The 19809-nt window shown below is 41.6% G+C and overlaps 1 protein-coding gene across 1 annotated transcript in view; it reads left to right on the plus strand.

Annotated features, from left to right (window-relative positions):
• Window positions 1-19809, plus strand: part of AMFR (autocrine motility factor receptor) — a 56189-nt gene that overhangs the window by 26626 nt on the left and 9754 nt on the right. The window contains exons 9-10 of the mRNA XM_003943454.4: window positions 5001-5191; window positions 8043-8146. Coding sequence (XP_003943503.1) covers window positions 5001-5191; window positions 8043-8146 — 295 coding nt within the window. The remainder of the gene's footprint in view (window positions 1-5000; window positions 5192-8042; window positions 8147-19809) is intronic.

The following is a 19809-nucleotide window of genomic DNA, read 5'->3' on the forward strand; positions in this document are numbered from 1 at the left end:
TCTGTCTCACGTAAATGACTCTGTGTATAGGCCTGGTGTTTGATGTTGATGGACCCTGAGGTTAGCTTTTGTCCTTTTGTGTGTGTTTTCAGTTTTGCATATTGGGAAAGTTCGGATCTTTGAATCTTTAATCTTCCTTTCTTATTTTACAATCTCAGAGTTTTTCTTCTTCTTTTTAATATAGGGCTTTGGAGCTAGAATCTCAGTAACTTAACACATTTGTTGGCAGATTTTTTTTTTTTTTTTTTTTTTTTTTTTTAATGTGCTGGGTGCTGTGTTAGGCTCTGGGGAAAAAATGAAAATGACCAGTCTGGTCATTGCTTTCCTGGAGCTTATGTTTTTTTTTTTTTTTTTTTTTTTTTTTAATGTACTGGGTGCTGTGTTAGGCTCTGGGGAAAAAATGAAAATGACCAGTCTGGTCATTGCTTTCCTGGAGCTTATGGTCAAATAGAGGAGTCCAACATGAATGAACCAGGCAGATTTACGAATTTTAAAGTGTCAATGAGTTAAGTGCTTTAAAGCAAAGGAACATGGTTCTTGAGAGCTTGTAACAAAGGATTCCAACTCCAACTTGAAGGAAGTGACTCTTGAAGATAAGTAGGAATTAAGTCAGCAAAATGAGAGATCAGGTGGTACTAGGTACTTGAGACAGAGGAAGCATTTGTGCAGCAGGAAGAAATGGAAGAGACTGAAAGAGAAGCTGTGTGGGAAATCCCAGAGAGTAAAGGAAAGGGGTGTCTGCTGAGGCAGAAGACACATAGGCAGGGTCTGGAGGACCATTGGGAGTGGTGAGATGCTGTTGAAGGCTAAGTAAGGATTGGCAGGTAAGATTTGCTATTTGAGACGATCAGGGGGATTGGTTAGTAATGGCTGCAGTGGTTCAGGGGTAATCCCAGCACTTTGGGAGGCTGAGGTGAGCGGATCACCTGAGATCAGGAGTTTGAGACCAGACTGACCAACATGGGGAAACCCCGTCTCTACTAAAAATACAAAAAAATTTGCCGAGCCTTGTGGCAGCACCTGTAATCCCAGCTACTTGGAAGGCTGAGGTAATATAATCCCTTCAACCCAGGAGGCAGAGGTTGCAGTGAGCCAAGGTCATGCCACTGCACTCCAGCCTGGGCAACAAGAATGAAACTCCGTCAAAAAAAAAAAAAAAAAAGGAGAGAGAGAGAGTAGCTTAGACTCTGGTGGTAGAAGAAGAGTTAGTGAGAAGACAGATTTGGGGGGATCTGGAGGGATGTGGTGCTAGACTGGCTGAGGGAAAGTGAGGAGTGAAAGAGGTGCCAGGCTTTCTCCAGTTGTGCGGCTTGGGAATTGGGTGTAGAGTGATGCTGTTTGTTGAGGTTGGGAAGACCAGGGAATTTGTGCACATTTCTCAAAATTATTTCGGTTAGTCCCTAAGGAGCTTGGAGGCTAGTTGGGAAGAATAGCTCAGAATAACTCTATTTTAGCTCAGAAATAATATCTTCAAGCATATGGTTAGATTAATTTTAGGATTTAATTTCTTTGAGGCAAAATTCAGATAATATACAATTTAACCATTTTAAAGTGTACAGTTCAGTGGCTATTAGTGTGTTCACAATGTTATGCAACCACCCTTCTCGCTACTTTCAAAACCTTTTCATCACCCCATAATACCGCCCCATCGTCAGTAAGTAAGCACTCCATTCCTTCCTTCTCCATCAGCTGGCAACCACCCATCTACTTTTTGTCTCTGTGGATTTACCTATTCTGGACATTTCATATGAAGGAATCATATGACATGTGACTTTTTGTGACTGGCTTCTTTCACTTAGTATTTTTTTAGGTCATCCAAGTTGTAGCATGTATCAGTACTTCATTACTTTTTAATGGGTGAATTTAAATAATTTTATGTATTAAACAATTTGTTTATCCATTCATCCATTGGTGAACATTTGGGTTGTTTCCACATTTTGACTATTGTGAATAATGCTGCTAGGAACATTCACTTGTAAGAAATATCTGTTTCAGGACTTATTTTCACTTTTGGGTATATGCCTAGGAGTGGAATTGCTGGGTCATATGATAATTCTATGTTTAACTTTTGAGGAAACGCCAAACTGTTTTCTACAGTAGCTGTATCACTTTATATTCCCACCAACAATACCTGAGGGTTCTAGTTTCTTCATATATTTTTTTTTAAAGACGGGGTTTCACCGTGTTGGCCAGGCTGGTCTTGAACTCCTGACTCAGGTAATCTCCTGCTTTGGCCTCCCAAAGTGCTGAGATTACTAGCATGAGCCACCGCCCCCAGCCTAGTTTCTTCATATTCTTGCCAACACTTGTCATTTTCTATTTTTGTTGATATAGCCATTCTTATGTGTATGAAGTATTATCTCATTATGGTGGATTTTGTTTTGTTTTTTAGTAATAATACTTAAATATAGTTTTTTATTCTGATAAAATACAGCATAAAATTTACCATTAGCCGTTTTTAAGTAGATAGTCTGGTGGCATGAAGTACAATCACATTGTTGTACAGCCTTCATCACTATCTGTCTCCAGAACTTTTTCATCTTATGAAACTAAATTTGTCTCCAGTATACAGCAAGCACCCCGCTCTGCTCCTCCCAAAGCCCTTGGCAACCACCATTCTATTTTTTGTCTCTGTGGTTACTCTAGATACCTCTGTTGGCTTTGGGTTTAGTTTGCTCTTTTTCTAGTTCTGTAGGCATAAAGTTAGGTTTCTGATTTGAGAGCTTTCTTCTTTTTAGGCATTTTCTGCTACCAGTTTGGCTCTGAACATTGCTTCCACTGCATCCCACAAGTTTGAGTATGTTGTGTTTTTGTTTTCATTTGTCTCAAAGTGTCTCATTTTCTAAGTGATTTCTTCTTTACTCAGTGGTTGCTTAAGAGTTAGGATTTAATTTTAAAACACTTGTCTGCCTTGGGTTGAGTGAACAAATAGTTGTTAGAACGTGCTGTTGGTTTGCTTTACTTTGTAGCTTCAGGAATAGATTGTGTGCTGAGGATCTAAGGAAAATTCATTTTAATTTGTGATAATGTCTATAGTCTTAGCAGACACAATAGCTAGGTAATTTGTTGCTACAGAGGGTATTTTTGCAACATTTCAGAGTCCAGTGAGCAGATCTGTTTTCTCTCCAAAGTTTGATTTCTCTCAGTTAAGGACTCTAGCATTTTATTTTTAATGGAAAATTATAATTAGTTGTACTCACCTTGGAGTTTTTAGGCTGTTACATTTAATGTGAGAGGATTTTACGGTCTATGAAATAAATTTAGATTTGCTTATAAACAGTACGTCACAGTGTAGCATTATTGGAAGGCAAGGATCTTACATACTTTTGTAATCCCCCACAAGGCTAATTTTATTATACTAGTGGTGTGATTTAAGGGTGTCACTAGGGGAAGTGGACTTTAAAAAAGTCATTTATTTAACTAAATTACCACAGACAAATTATAGATACTTAATTATTGCAAAATGTGATAGAGTTGGGTTTGCACATAAAGACAGATGAGATTATTTTGGAACATGACTGTCACATACTCTCATGACACAGAGATAGTAAGTAGTAGTTCCATCTTGGCCTCTAGGAAACTCCTATTACTTACGTACCATTTGGTTGCTAGAGACTCTGAGGGTTATTGTATTATGGTGAGGTTTTCCTTTATACCTTTATTATCTACACATGTTCATAGATATTTAAAAGAAGACACAGCATTTTTATTCAGTGCCTACTTGAGCCCTTAGAGAAAGATAACAAATTCTCATAAAATGGAAAGGACCTTGGAGATTAATTCATCTAGCCATTTCTTTCTTTAGTGGAGAGGACTAGTCAAGAGAGGTTGAAGAGACTGCCTGGATCACACATCTAGTTAGTGGAAGAATTGAGACCAGATCTCACATTTTTTGCTTCTTACTCTAGTACCCTTTCCTTTAATGGACACCTTAAGTATTTAGTGAGTGTCTCCCATAATTAAGGCATTATCATCTCCTGATAGAGAGCAAAAGAAGCTTCGGCCTTGTTGGGAAAGCAGCATGCAAAGAGAAGAGGGTGGAAGACGTTGAGGTGGTGAATGGAGAGGAGAGTTTAAAGGTTAGCCAGGGGAGGGGGGAGGTAGGGACCTGTAGGGCTGTCATGCTTGAGGAAGAAGCGAATAGGAGGTATTAGCAAGTTTGGTGCCAGATAAGTGAGTGGAAAGGAGAGGAGCTTGAATAAGTGAGTGAGATTTTTGACATCAAGATTTTGAAGACAGGGCCATGGTTATGACTGTGGTTGCTAAAGCAGAGTGAAAGACGAGCGTCAGAGTAGAGAACTCAAGGACATGAGAGGCCAGGGTGTTGGATGATTCAGCCACATGGATTCTGAAGTAGCCCAATGAAGTTGGACAAGAAGATGGTGAGCCATGCTAGGAAGTCCCATTGAAGAGGGGTCACAACCAGGAACTTGGTAGATGACTTCATATAATAATTAATGTTCCCAGCCGGGCGCGGTGGCTCAAGCCTGTAATCCCAGCACTTTGGGAGGCCGAGGCGGGTGGATCACAAGGTCGAGAGATCGAGACCAACCTGGTCAACATGGTGAAACCCCGTCTCTACTAAAAATGCAAAAAATTAGCTGGGCATGGTGGCGCGTGCCTGTAATCCCAGCTACTCAGGAGGCTGAGGCAGGAGAATTGCCTGAACCCAGGAGGCGGAGGTTGCGGTGAGCCGAGATCGCGCCATTGCACTCCAGCCTGGGTAACAAGAGCGAAACTCCGTCTCAAAAAAAAAAAAAATAAATAATAATAATAATAATAATAATAATTAATGTTCCCAGCAGGACATGCTAGAAGTATAGTAGGGCAAAGAGGTAATGTCCATAAATGCTTTTCAACACTTACATCTCACTAGTGGTAGAGAGAAAATGAAATTGGAGCACATTTAATACATCCAGAGTACTTCCGGTAAATTCTCATAAAGTGTGCTAAGGCACAATCAAGGTTGCTGATGTATCTTCTTTTTGACTTTTTGGTAGCTCCTGTCTTCGTTCCTGGCTAGAACAGGACACCTCCTGTCCAACATGCAGAATGTCTCTTAATATCGCCGACAATAATCGTGTCAGGGAAGACCATCAAGGAGAGAACTTGGATGAGAATTTGGTTCCTGTAGCAGCAGCCGAAGGGAGACCTCGCTTAAACCAACACAATCACTTCTTCCATTTCGATGGTTAGTTGGTTTCAACCTCTAAAACTATACCTAAGGGGTGTTCTCCCCTAAGCAGATACTGTTTTAATTATAAATTACCCTGTACGGACCAGTTTAATATTATACAGTCATGTGCTCCATAACGACATTTCAGTCCATGACAAGCCACATACATGGCAGTAGTCCCATAAGATGATAATGGACCTAAAAAATTCCTGTGGCCTGGTTTTACTATAATTTTTATCATTATTTTAAAGTGTACTCATACTTACATACAAAAAAATTCACTGTAAAGCAGCCGCAGGCAGGTCTTTCAGGAGGTATTCCAGAAGAAGGTATTGTTATTCTGGGACATGACAGGTCCATGCTTGTACTGTCCCTGAAGACTTTCCAGTGGGACAGGAGGTGGAGGTGGAAGACAGTGATATTGATGTTCCTGACCTGTGTAGGCTTAGGCTAATGTGTATGTGCGTATCTTAGTTTTTAACAAAAAAATTTTTTTAATAAAATTAAAACCTTTAGAAATATAAAAACTTGCAGAATAAAGATATAATGAAAGAAAATATTTTTATACAGCTGCACAGGGTATTTGGATTTTAAGCTAAGTATTACTGTAAGAGTCAAAAAGTTAAAACAAGTTTATAAAGTAAAAAATTTATAGTAAGCTAAATTTAGTTTATTGAAGAAGGAAAACATTTTTTCTTGAATTTAGTGTAGCCTAAATGTACAGTGTTTATAAAATCTACAATAGCATACAGTAATGTCCTGCCTGGGCCTTCACGTTTCACCATTCACTGACTCACAAAGAGCAGCCTCAATCCTGCAAGCTTCATTTGTGGTAAGTGCCCTATGTAGGTGTACTTTTTTGTTTTTTATGTACCATATTTTTACTGTATGTTTCCTTTTAGATATGTTTAGATACACAAATACTTAGCACGGTGTTACAATTGCCTGCAGCATTCAGTACAGTACATGCTATATAGGATTGTAGCCTAGAGCAATAGACTATATCATATAGCCTAGGTGTGTAGTAAGCTATACCATTTAGGTTTATGTAAATATATTCTATGACGTTTGCACAATGATGAAATTGCCTAACAACACATTTCTCAGAACGTGTCCCTGTTGTTAAGCTATGCATTGACTGTATTTCAATTTTGACTGAAAGTGTTTAGGTGAAATGGATGGATGGATAGGTAGAGATAGAACCAACAGAGGGGTGCCAGGCATTTTGCTAGATTCCATGTCAGCATGGGTGGGATGGGGAAGGAGAGTGGAGAAGTAAAACTGAATCAACCATGTCCTCAAGGAGTACACTTAATCAGCTCAGTAGTTAACCTTTGCTCATTATGTGTTGCATTTGTGTAGCATTTAAGTATATAATGAACTATCATTGAGAAGCCTTTCTAGTGAGTACCACAAGCAGAATCAGAGCTGCAACCCTATTGCTTTGTTCATAAAATATAAATGTTCTGCCTCTCAGCAGTGTTAAAAGGAGTTGTAATGAAAATCACATGTAAAATTCTAAGGTTATGATTGTATCAGGGTCTGGTTTATCATCCTTCCTTAATTCACATTGAGCTGCTGTTGATTTTCATCAGTCCAGTATCACTAAATTCTGTGAGTTTGTGTTTATAATTATTACTGTAACACAAGCATCCCTGGAATTTTGTTAGCAGTAGTGCTGTTCACATCCCTGATTTGAGTTTCAAGAATGGGGTGCAGTGGGGGTGGTGTCATGTTGGTGAAATCCTTCAAAGAAAGGACCGGGGGGAATAGAGTCACATATCCCAGAAGAGTAGATGGGGCTGCTTGGCTGGCTCAGCCCAGAATGCTGGAGGGGTATGGAGGACCCAATTTGGTGCCTGCGAATGAAGGGTAAAACTTCTGAAATATACTAGCAATATTGGAGATGAGACCTGGTTATGTAATCCATTATTTTATGATTTATGACTACTAAAAATTTAGTTAAAATAGATAAAATGAACTTTATTTCTCCCTAGTTAATACATATAAAACAAGACCCATTTCTTAAATGGGTACATTTTGTTTGACTAGACCTTTGAGATGGCTGTTCCACTTGCATTTTTGTTCCATGGATCAGTGTTCTTTGTGAAGGAATGAAAAGCAGCCTGAAATGTGTAGCTTGATACTGGTTTGTTTTACAGCTGATTCTTGGTGCTGTTGTATCTTGGGCTCCTGGTTTTTTTTTTGGAAAATAACAGAAGCAGCAGACTCTTTGGTGCCATTAGTCCACAAGCCTGTGTTGTAAAATAGCACAATTTAAGAAGAATTTTGAATCAGAAAACGAAGACTTTTAAGATTTAGGGAAAAATACTTCCTGAAAGTAAATGTGAAAATGCCTCCAAATGAATAGTCATTTGTGTAGAGCATGAAAGAGAGGAGCCAGAGCTCATGTGTCGTAGAAGCTTTAGAGCCTTGAAAAACTTCCTCCTCTCCCAGGCTGAGTGTGCGACGCTGGGCTGGGCTGGATCCAGTCCTCCTGGAAGGCAGGAGAGCTCAGCAGTGAAGGGTTCTAGAGCTTGCCTGTGTGGCTTCACATTTTGGCCATCATAGTTAAACTGTATGAACTTGGACCAGCCCCCTAACTTCTGAGTGCTTCAGAGACCAAAGACCAAGGGTACTAGAGCCATATCTTTAAGAAGGATACAGTGAAAATGATAATAGGAGGTACCATGGGGGGTGTAGTGAGGATTAAATGAGCTAGTCCACGTGGAACACTTGGCACGAGAGGCCTGCCATACAGGAAGCACACACTGAACACCAGCCATTACAGCGGCTGCCTGAGAACAGATGATAGGGGAAAGAGTCAGGGCTCTGAAACTTAATGCTGGATTCTTGTTTTCTTCAGGATCTCGGATTGCGAGCTGGCTGCCGAGTTTTTCAGTTGAAGTGATGCACACAACCAACATTCTTGGCATTACGCAGGCCAGCAACTCCCAGCTCAATGCAATGGTAAGGCCCGCTAGCTGCTGTAAGAGGATCACTAGGAATGAGGAGGGAAGGAACAGCTAGAGTGTGTGTGCTGGGTATATGACCTTGCTGGTCTTACTCTGCTCTGGCAGAACAGAAAGATTTTTAGGGGCTTCTTTTTATTCATCGGAACTGTTTACATTCCTATGTGTTTTTTTTTTTTTTTTTTGAGATGGAGTTTTGCCCTTATTACCCAGGCTGGAGTGCAATGGCGCGATCTCGGCTCACCGCAACCTCTGCCTCCTGGGTTCAGGCAATTCTCCTGCCTCAGCCTCCTGAGTAGCTGGGATTACAGGCATGCGCCACCATGCCCAGCTACTTTTTGTATTTTTAGTAGAGACGGGGTTTCACCACGTTGACCAGGATGGTCTTGATCTCTTGACCTAGTGATCCACCCACCTTGGCCTCCCAAAGTGCTGGGATTACAGGCTTGAGCCACCGCGCCCGGCTACATTCCTGTGTTTTAATATTTGAAACTCATTTTATTTCTGTGGCAGATAATCTAACCTTTTCTGAACACTACTAGGTTCACTCTGTTGTGATCTAGGCCTTCCTTGGGACTCCTTTGATTTTAGCCAAAAAAAATTTTTTTTCTTTTGGAGACAGGGTCTTGCTCCATTGCCCAGGCTGGAGTGCAGTAGCGCGATCTCAGCTTACTGCGCTCTCTGCCTCCTGAGTTCAAGCAGTTCTCCTGCCTCAGCCTCCTGAGTAGCTGGGAGGCATGTGGGATTACAGGCATGTGCCACCACGCTTGGCTAATTTTGTAGAGACAGGGTTTCACCATGCTGGCCAAGCTGGCCTCAAACTCCTGACCTCAAATGATCAGTCTGCCCTGGCCTCCCAAAGTGCTGGGATTACAGGCGTGAGCCACTGCGTACAGCCTTTAGCCAAAATATTTTGGGGAATTATTGACTCGAGTGAATGATGTGCCTTTTATTAAAAATTTTATGAGACTGGGCCCAGTGGCTCACTCCTGTAATCCCAGAACTTTGGGAGGGTGAGGCAGGCAGATGGCTTAATTGCCCAGGAGTTTGAGGCTGCAGTGATCTGTGCTCACACCATTGCACTCCAGCCTGGGTGACAGAGTGAGACCACATCTCTTAAAAAAAAAAACAAACAAAAAAACAGGCTGGGCACAGTGGCTCACACCTGTAATCCCAGTACTTTGGGAGACCAAGGCAGGTGGATCACCTGAGGTAAGGAGTTCGAGACCAGCCTGTCCAACATGGTGAAACCCCGTCTCTACTAAAAACACAAAAATTTGCTGGGCATGATGGCATGCACCTGTAATCCCAGCTATTTCAGAGGCTGAGGCAGAAGAATTGCTTGAACCTGGGAGGCAGAGTTGCAGTGAGCTGAGATCACATCATTACATTCCAGCCTAGGTGACAAGAGTGAAACTCTGTCTCAAAAAAATGAAAAAGAAAAACTGTGTGAGGCTCACCAAATGTGTGTTTTTGTTTCTCATCTCTTCCTCCCTTTCCTACAAAAATTTGTGTGTGTGTGTGTGTGTGTGTGTGTGTGTTTGCCTGTGTGCGTGCATGTATATGCATATGTGTATATGCCTTGAAATGTTGAGGCATGGTATTGGCTCAAGGATATTGTTTGAATACTTCAAGTTTCTTTGTGTTTTTCCAAAGGAATGTGTTGTTATTTTACAATGATGGAGAAACATGTTTCACCATTGTTGAAATCCAGTGCAAACCACCTTAGTCCTGCTTGGATTAGGACCTCTGGCTGACCTGGATAAGCCCTTGCCAATGCTTTGGAAGGTCATTGGTTTATAAGTTAATTAGTTGATCTTTACTGATGGATTGAACAAATTTGATCTGAGAGCCTATTCCTGAGACAGGCACTATGGTGAGCATAGCACCTACAATATCAGTAAGGTAGACACAAGTCTTACTCTCAAGTAGGGTAGATACTAACTGGGGAGACAAGTCATAAATATAAATATGGTGACTGCTGATGGTGATGAGTGCTCTGGCAGCAAAAAGGCAGGCAGTGTGGTGGAGTGGGTGGGTAGAGGCCAAAGGAAGCATTTTAGAGGAGGCATTTGGAGAAGTTCTCTTTGCTGAGTATATAAGCTAAGACATGAAGGATGAGATGGAGCTGGATCAGGGGGAAGGAGGCAGTGGAAACAGGTGCAAAGGCCATGAGGTGAGAGAGTGTTGGGAACTGAGAAAGGCCATTATGTTTGGGGCCTGGCAACTAGGGGACCAAGACTGTGATATAAATTGAGATTGCATAGCCAGAACATGCAGGGTCTTATAGGCCACAGCCAAATCGAGATCTTGTAAAAGTATTAGAAGGCCAGTCAAAGCTTCTTACAGACTCCACCACCACCACCACCAGGGGACTGACAGGACATTTAACAAAATGATTTTGCCTCTGGGAGGAGGATGAATTATAGAGGGTCAGAAATGGAAGCAGCAGGACCAGCAGTTCAGATGTTGCTGCAGTAGTCAAGGCAAACTCACATGGGGGCTTGGACAGGCGTGTTGGTAATAAAGGTGAAAAGAAGTGGCAGATGTAGGATCCTTGTAAGGTGAGCCGGCAGGACTTGGTGCTTTGGTTGGATATGGGGGTAGTGGGATGAGAGAAGTGGCGGAATGGAAGCTGCCTTGTTGGGCTTGAATTAAGCAGCTGAATTGACAGTGGTACCATGTACTGAGATGGAAAAACTTGGGAGGCACAGGCATGAGGATGGGGTGCAGCATTCTGTTTGGGTATGTTTGGGATGTTCTATAGACAGTTGTGGACCTTAGTGAGGATATCAAGCGAGAGATGCACATTTGAGAGATTGAAGCCTGGAGGTGACATCTACAGCAGGGGACAAAGAGAAGAGGACTGACGTCAGAGCTCTAGGTCCTGCCATGTTCAGAGGTCTTACAGAGAGGGAGGAGCCGTGACAGCTGGTGGAGAGGGAAGGAAACCAGGAGAAGGAGGCAGCATAGCACCGAGGAGTTTGGGTTTCCCAGAGGGAAGAGTCAAGCGTGTGGAATTCTTACAACATGAGCTCATAGAAGTGCATGTTGGATTTGGCAGAGTGGGGGTGATTGATTAGCTGGAGAATAACCAGCACTTTCCATGGCTCAAGGGGTTGGACACTAGATTGTGGTGGAATGAAATGAATGGGAGCTGAAGAAACAGACCATACGAGCAAGTATGTTACACGAAAGGACACAGAGCAGTAGAGGTAGTAGCTTGATAGGGGTGTGGTATCCAGGGTTGTGTTTTGTTTTTTAGATTTTTGAATAGACCATTAATTTATAAGTTTCAGAAACTAGAGGGAGTATACAGTGAAGTCGTGCTCCCATCCTTTTCCCGTGTGCCCAGCTCCCACGTCCCCTTAATAACATGGGTTAGTTTCTTATATATTATGTTGCTCTAGAAGGCTTATAGGCTCATACAAGCTAATGCTAGTATTTATTCTTTTTCTGACAGAAAAGAAAGTGAATGTTTTTCACGTTGTGCAACTATCACCACCATCCATCTATAGAACTCTTTTCATTTTGCAAAATTGAAACTCTATAGCAAGTCTGTCCAACCTGTGGGTGCATGTAGCCCAGGACGGCTTTGAATGCAGCCCAACACAGATTCATTAACTTTCTTAAAACATTGTGAGATGTTTTGCAGGTTTTTTTTTTTTTTTTTCCTAGCTCATCAGCTATCGTTAGATTTGGGATGTGTGGATATATTTTATGTGTGGCCCAAGACAATTATTCTTCCAGTGTAGCCCAGGGAAGCCAAAATATTGGCCACCCCTGCTCTACACCCATTAAACAGTTAACTGCTAATTTTCCCCTCCCTCTGGCCTTTGGCAACCAATGTGCTACTTGCTTTTTCTATGACTTTAACTACCTAGGTACCTCATATAAGTAGAATTATACAATATTTGTCATTTTGTGACTGGCTTATTTCACTTAACATAATATCTTGGTTCATCCATGTTGTAGCACAAGTCAGAATTTTTTTCCTTTTAAGGTTGAGTGATATTCCATTGTATGTATATACTGCATTTTATTTATCTGTTAATTTGCCACTGGATGCCTGCATTGCTCCCGCATTTTAGCTATTGTGAGTAATGCTACTGTGAACATGAATATGCATATATTTCTTTGAGACCCTGCTTCTAATTCTTTTGAGTACTCATGAGTCTTTTTTGTTTGTTTTTAAGACTACTTTTTTAGAGCAGTTTCAGACTTTCAGCAAAATTAAGAAGAAGGTACAGAGATTTCCCATATACCTCCTGTGCCCACATGTACAGAGCCTTCCCCGTTATCAACATCTCTCAGCAAAGGGTATGTTTGTTACAGTTGATGAACCTGTGTTGGCACATCATCATCACCCAAAGTCCATAGTTTACCTCTGTGTTCCCTCTCTAGGTTTGGACAAATATATAGTGACATGTATCCACATGATACAGAATATTTTCACTACCCTAAAGATTCTGTATACACTCTCTGCCTTTACTTTCCTTCCCCCAGCCTCTAGCAACCACTGATCTTTTTACTGTCTTCATAGCTATGCCTTTCCAGAATGCCATACCTTTGTAATTCTGCAGTATGTAGCCTTTTCAGATGGCTTATTTCACTTAATTATTTGCATGCATGTTTCCTTTATATCTTTTCAGGGATTGATAGCTCATTTCTTGTTAGCACCAAATAATATTCCATTGTCTGGATATACTACAGTATTTTTTTAAATTGCATTTTAGGTTTGGGGGTACATGTGAAGAACATGTAAAATTGTTGCATAGGTACACACATGACAGTGTGATTTGCTGCCTTCCTCCCCATCACCTATATCTGGCATTTCTCCCCATGCTATCTTTCCCCAACTCCCCAGCCCCTGCTGTCCCTCCCTTGTTTCCCCTCAACAGACCCCAGTGTGTAGTGCCCCCCTCCCTGTGTCTATGTGTTCTCATTGTTCAACACCCACCTATGAGTGAGAACATGCGGTGTTTGATTTTCTGCTCTTGTGTCAGTTTGCCGAGAATGATGGTTTCCAGGTTCATCCATGTCCCTACAAAAGATATGAACTCATCGTTTTTTATGGCTGCATAGTATTCCATGGTGTATATGTGTCACGTTTTCCCTGTCCAGTCTATCATTGATGGGCATTTGGGTTGGTCCCAGGTCTTTGCAATTGTAAACAGTGCTGCAGTGAACATTTGTGTGCATGTGTCCTTATAGTAAAACCATTTATAACCTTTTGGATATATACCCAGTAATGGGATTGCTGGGTCAAATGGAATTTCTATTTCTAGGTCCTTAAGGAATGGCCACACTGTCTTCCACAATGGGTTGAACTAATTTACACTCCCACCAACAGTGTACAAGTGTTCCTATTTCTCCACATCCTCTCCAGCATGTTGTCTCCAGATTTTTTAATGATCGCCATTCTAACTGGCGTGAGATGGTATCTCAATTTAGTTTTGATTTGCATTGCTCTAATGACCAGAGATGATGAAGAACATTTTTTCATATGTTTGTTGGCCTCATGTATGTCTTCTTTTGTAAAGTGTCTGTTCATATCCTTCACCCACTTTTGAATGGGCTTGTTTTTTTCTTATAAATCTGTTTTAATTCTTCGTAGATTCTGGATATCAGCCCCTTGTCAGATGGGTAGATTGCAAAAATTTTTTCCCATTCTGTTCGTTGCCGATTCACTCTAATGACTGTTTTCTTTTGCCATGCAGAAGCTGTGGAGTATGATTAGGTCCCATTTGTCTATTTTGGCTTTTGTTGCCAATGCTTTTGGTGTTTTGGTCATGAAGTCCTTGCCTATGCCTTGTCCTGAATGGTTTTGCCTAGATTTTCTTCTAGGGTTTTTATGGTGCTGGGTCTTATGCTTAATTCTTTAATCCATCTGGAGTTAATTTTAGTGTAAGGTGTCAGGAAGGGGTCCAGTTTCTGCTTTCTGCACATGGCTAGCCAGTTTTCCCAACACCATTTATTAAACAGGGAATCCTTTCCCCATTGCTTGTTTTTGTCAGGTTTGTCAAAGATCAGATGGTTGTAGATGTGTGGGGTTGCCTCTGAGGCCTTTGTTCTGTTCCATTCCATTGGTCTATATCTCTGTTTTGGTACCAGTACCATGCTGTTTTGATTACTGTAGCCTTGTAGTATAGTTTGAAGTCCGGTAGTATAATGCTTCCAGCTTTGTTCTTTTTGCTTAGAATTGACTTGGCTATGTGGACTCTCTTTTGGTTCCATATGAAGTTTCAGGTGGTTTTTTCCAGTTCTGTGAAGAAGGTCATTGGTAGTTTGATGGGGCTTGCATTGAATCTGTAAATTACTTTGGGCAGTATGGCCATTTCCACAATATTGATTCTTCCTCACCATGAGCATGGAATGTTTCTCCATCTGTTTGTGTCCTCTCTTATTTTGTTGAGCAGTGGTTTGTAGTTCTCCTTAAAGAAGTCCTTTACGTTCCTTGTTAGCTGTATTCCTAGGTATTTTATTCTCTTTGTAGCAATTGTGAATGGCAGTTTGTTCTTGATTTGGCTCTCTTTAAGTCTGTTATTGGTGTATAGGAATGCTTGTGATTTTTGCACATTGATTTTGTATCCTGAGACTTTGCTGAAGTTATACTACAATATTAATCCATTCATCTACTTAAGGACATCTTGGTTGCTTCCTTTAAGATTTTTTCCAAGTTTTGGCAGTTACAAATAAAGCTGCTATAAACATCTATGTGCAGGATTTTATGTATATATAAGTTTATAACTTCCTTGGTGAAATGCTGATATGATTTGACTGTGTCCCCACCCACATCTCATCTTGAATTCCCATGTGTTGTGGGAAGTAGTTGAATCACTGGGCATGTCTTTTCCATGCTGTTCTTGTGATAGTGAATAAGTCTCATATGTCTCAAAAGATATGGTTTTAAAAAGAGGAGTTCACTGTACTCTCTCTTTGCCTGCCACCACCATGTAAGATGTGACTTGCCCTTCCTTGCTTTCCACCATGATTGTGCGGCCTCCCCAGCCGTGTGGAACTATAAGTTGATTAAACCTCTTTATTTTGTAAATTGCCAGTCTTGGGTATGTCTTTATCAGCAGCCTGAAAATAGACTAATACAGTAAATCGGTACCAGAAGTGGGGTGCTACGGTAGATACCCCAATATATGGAAGCCACTTTGGAACTGGCTTTAACAGGCAAGAGCTGGAATGGTTTAGAGGGCTCAGGAGAAGACGGGAAAATGTGGGAAAGTTTGGAACTCCCTAGAGACTTGTTAAATAGCTTTGACCAAAATGCTGATAATGATATGGACAATGAAATCAAGGCTGAGGTGTTCTCAGATGGAGATGAGGAACTTGTTGGGAACTAGTGCAAGAGTGACTCTTGTTATGTTTCAGCAAAGAGAATGGTGACATTTTGCCCCTGCCTTAGAGATTTAGGGGACTTTGAACTTGAGAGAGATGATTTAGGGTATCTGGCAGAAGAAATTTTTAAGCAACAAAGCATTCAAGAGGTGACTTGGGTGCCATTAAAGGCATTCTGTTTTAAAAGGGAAACAGCATAAAAGTTCAGAAAATTTGCAGCTTGACGTGTAATAGAAAAGAAAATCCCACTTTCTGAGGAGAAATTTGCATAAGTAACCAAGAGGTGAATGTTAATCCCCAAGACAGTGGGGAAAATGTCTCCAGGGCATGTCAGAGGTCTTCACAGCAGCCCCTCTCATCACCGGCCCAGAGCCCTAGGAGGAAAACATGGTTTCATGAGTCGGGTCCAGGGTCCCCGTGCTGTGTGCAGCCTAGAGACCTGGTACCCTGTGTCTCAGCTGCTCCAGCCATGGCTGAAAGGGACCAATGCAGAGCTTGGGCCCCAGCTTCAGAAGGTACAAGCTCCAAGCCTTGGCAGCCTTCAGGTGATTTTGAGCCTGTGAGTGTGCAGAAGTCAATAATTGGGGTTTTGGAGCCTCCACCTAGATTTCAGAAGATGTATGGAAACATCTGGATGCCCAGGCAGAAGTTTGCCAGGGATGGGACCTTCATGGAGAACCTCTGCTAGGGCAGTGCAGAAGGGAAATGTGTCAGAGCCCCCACACAGAGTCCCTGCTGGGGCACCACCTAGTAGAGTTGTGAGAAGAGGGCCACTGTCCTCCAGACCCTAGAATGGTAGATCCACTGACGGCTTGTGCCATGCATGCCTGAAGAAGCCACAGACACTCAATGGCAGCCTGTGAAAGCAGCCGGAGGGGAAGCGGTACCCAGCAGAGCTACAGGGGCAGAGCTGCCCAAGACCATGGAAACCCATCTGTTGCATCAGCGTGACCTAGATGTGAGACATGGATTCAAAGGAAATCATTTTGGAGCTTTAAGATTTGACTGCCCTGCCTTATTTCGGACTTGCATGGGGCCTGTAGCCCCTTTGTTTTGGCCAGTTTCTCCCATTTGGAATGGCTGTATTTATCCAGTGCCTATATCCCCATTGTATCTAGGAAGTAACTAACTTGCTTTTGATTTTACAGGCTCACAGGCAGAAGGGACTTAACCTTATCTCAGATGAGATGTTGGACTATGGACTTTTGATTTAATGATGAAATAAGTTTAGACTTGGGGGACTGTTGGGAAGGCATGATTGGTTTTGAAATGTAAGGACAGGAGATTTGGGAGGGGCCAGGGGCGGAATGATACGGTTTGACTGTGTCCCCAACCCAATCTTGTCTTGAATTCCCGCATTTTGGGGGAGGGACCCAGTAGGAGGTAGTTGAATCATGGGGGCAGGTCTTTCTCCTGCTGTTCTCATGATAGTGAATAAGTCTCACAAGATATGATGATTTTAAAAAGAGGAGTTCACCTGCAAAAGCTCTCTCTCTTTGCCTGCCACCATCCATGTAAGATGTAACTTGCTCCTCCTTGCCTTCTGCCATGATTGTGAGGCCTCCCTAGCCATGTGGAACTGTAAGGCGATTAAACCTCTTTCTTTTGTAAATTGCCAGTCTTGGGTATGTCTTTATCAGCAAGGTGAAAATGGACGAATACAAATGCTAAACAACATGATTGCTAGATCAAATGGTAAAATTGTTTACTTTTGTTAGAAGCTGCCAAATTGTCCTCCAGAGTGGCTGTATCATCTTGTTCTCACCAGCAGTGAATGAGAGTTCCTGCTACTCTACATCCTCACCAACGTTTGGTGCTGTCAGTGTTCTAGATTTTGGCTATTCTAATATATATATATAGTGGCATCTTGTTTTTATTTGATGACATATGATGTGGAGCGACTTGTTATATTTTTATTTGCCATCTGTATGTCTTTTTTGGTGAAGTATCTATTAAGGTCTTAAACCCATTTTTTGATCAGGTTGTTTTTTTACTGTTGAGCTTTAAAAATTCTTTGTATATTTTGGAAACAAGTCCTTTATCAGGTGTGACTTTTACAAATACTTTCCCCCAGTCTGTGGCTTGTCGGCTTATTTTCTTGACATTGTCTTTTGCAGAACTTTTTACTTTTAATGCAGTCCAACATCAATTATTTTCTTTCATGGATTGTGCCTTTGGTGTTGTATCTAAAAAGTCACTGCCATCCCCTAGGTTATTTATTTCTCTGTTATCTTCTAGGGGTATTGTAGTTTTGCATTTTACCTTTAGGCCTGTGATCCATTTTGAGTTAATTCTTGTGAAGAGTGTAAGGTCTGTGTCTAGATTATTATTATTATTTTTTGCATGTGCATGGCCAGTTATAGCACCATTTGTTGAAAAGGCTATCTTTTCTCTGTTGTATTACTTTTCCTCTTCTGTCAAAAATCAGTTAACTATTTATGTGGGTTTAGTTCTGGGCTCTCTATTCTCTTCCATTGATCTATTTGTTCTTTCGCCAATATCATGTTGTCTTGATGATTATAGCTATATAGTAAGGCTTTTATTATAGCTATATAGTAAGTCTTTTAGGCAGTGTCAAGTCCTCCAACTTTGTTCTTCTTCAGTATTGTATTGGCTATCCTGGATCTTTTGTCTCTTCGTATAACCTTTAGAATCATTTTGTCAGTATCCACAAAATAGCATGCTGGGATACTGATTGGGATTGCATTGAATCTGTACACCAAGTTGGGAAGAATGGACATCTTGACAGTATTTAGTCTTTCTGTCCATGAACCTGGACTATCTTTCCACTTATTTCATTCTTCTTTGATATCATTTATCAAGATTTTGTCATTTTCCTCGTATAGATCTTATACATATTTTCTCCTAAATATTTTGTTTTGCTGGGGCTAATATAAATAATACCGTGTTTTTAATTTCAAATTCCACTTGCTCATTTCTGTATATAGGAACACAGTTGACAACAGTATGTTAACTTTGTATCTCACAATCTTGCTGTAATCGTTTATTAGTTCCAAGAGTGTTTTTTTTTTTCAAGGAAGGAAGATGCCAGTTTTATTTAAACACAAAACGTGCACATAAGCTGTCTACTCATTTTCTTCGCTGTGCAGCCTGGCATTGGGGGTGGTGACTCTGATGGCCAGCTGGGCAGCTCTTTCCACAATGGCTTTGCGGTTCTTAGAGGAAACGTTGTGAGCAATCTCAGCACAGTAAGATTTGTTGCACATCAACAGCACTTCCAGCTCCTTGACGTTGTGGACCAGGAACTTCCGGAAGCCACTGGATAGTGTGTGCTTTGTTTTCTTGTTGCTCCCATAACCAACGTTAGGCATCAAGATCTGGCCCTTGAACCTTCTACGAACCCTATTGTCAATACCTCTGGGTTTCCGCCAGTTATGCTTAATTTTGACATACCGGTCTGACTGTGCCGTGCTAGAAGCAAGAGGGGATGCTTGTCAGATATTTACTGAGAAACCTGATCACTCCTGGTGCTGAATCTCACAGTATTAGAGGGGAGCCCCCTCTGCTTGAGTGCCCTGGAGTTTTTACCTTTCAGAGTTGTTACACTGAGCACTGAGTCTGTAGCAATTTGTCAGTTACAATTCAGGTTTTATCCTTTTTTTTTTTTTTTTTGAGACTGAGTCTCGGTCTGTCACCAGGCTGGAGGGCAGTGGTGCAATCGCAGCTCACTGCAACCTCTGCTTTCCAGGTTCAAGTGATTCCCCTGCCTCAGCCTCCAGAGTAGCTGGGACTATAGGTACATGCCATCACGCCCAGCTAATTTTTTGTATTTTAGTAGAGATGGGGTTTCACCATGTTGGCCAGGATGATCTCGATCTCCTGACCTCATGATCTGCCCGCCTCAGCCTCTCAAAGTGCTGGGATTACAGGCATGAGACACCGTGCCCGGCTGTTGTTTTTTTAAAGGTAGATTGGAAAGTATGTTTGGTATGTGTGTAGGATGATCACCAGATGGGTAGAGATTGATGGGACAGAATAAATAAAGGAGTCAACTGAAAGAGCAGGCTGGGGTGGGGAGTTGAGCAGGAGAGAGGGTTGTGAGGATGGATGGATATAGCTACAGGCATATCCAGATTTGGTTTATAAAGCCAAGGGGTGGAAGCAACTGAAATACCTGCTGGAGATGGATGGATAAGGAAGATCTGGCAGATCCATACAGTGGAATAGTATTCAGCCTTCAAAAGGAAGGGAGTCCTGTTACATGCTCTGCAGCATGAATGAACCTGGAGGACATTATGCTATGTGAAATAATTCTACCACAAAAAGACAAATACCATGTAAAACTCTTAC

The sequence above is a fragment of the Saimiri boliviensis genome, chromosome 1, assembly GCF_048565385.1.
Source record: "Saimiri boliviensis isolate mSaiBol1 chromosome 1, mSaiBol1.pri, whole genome shotgun sequence".
Classification (NCBI taxonomy): Eukaryota; Metazoa; Chordata; class Mammalia; order Primates; family Cebidae; genus Saimiri; species Saimiri boliviensis.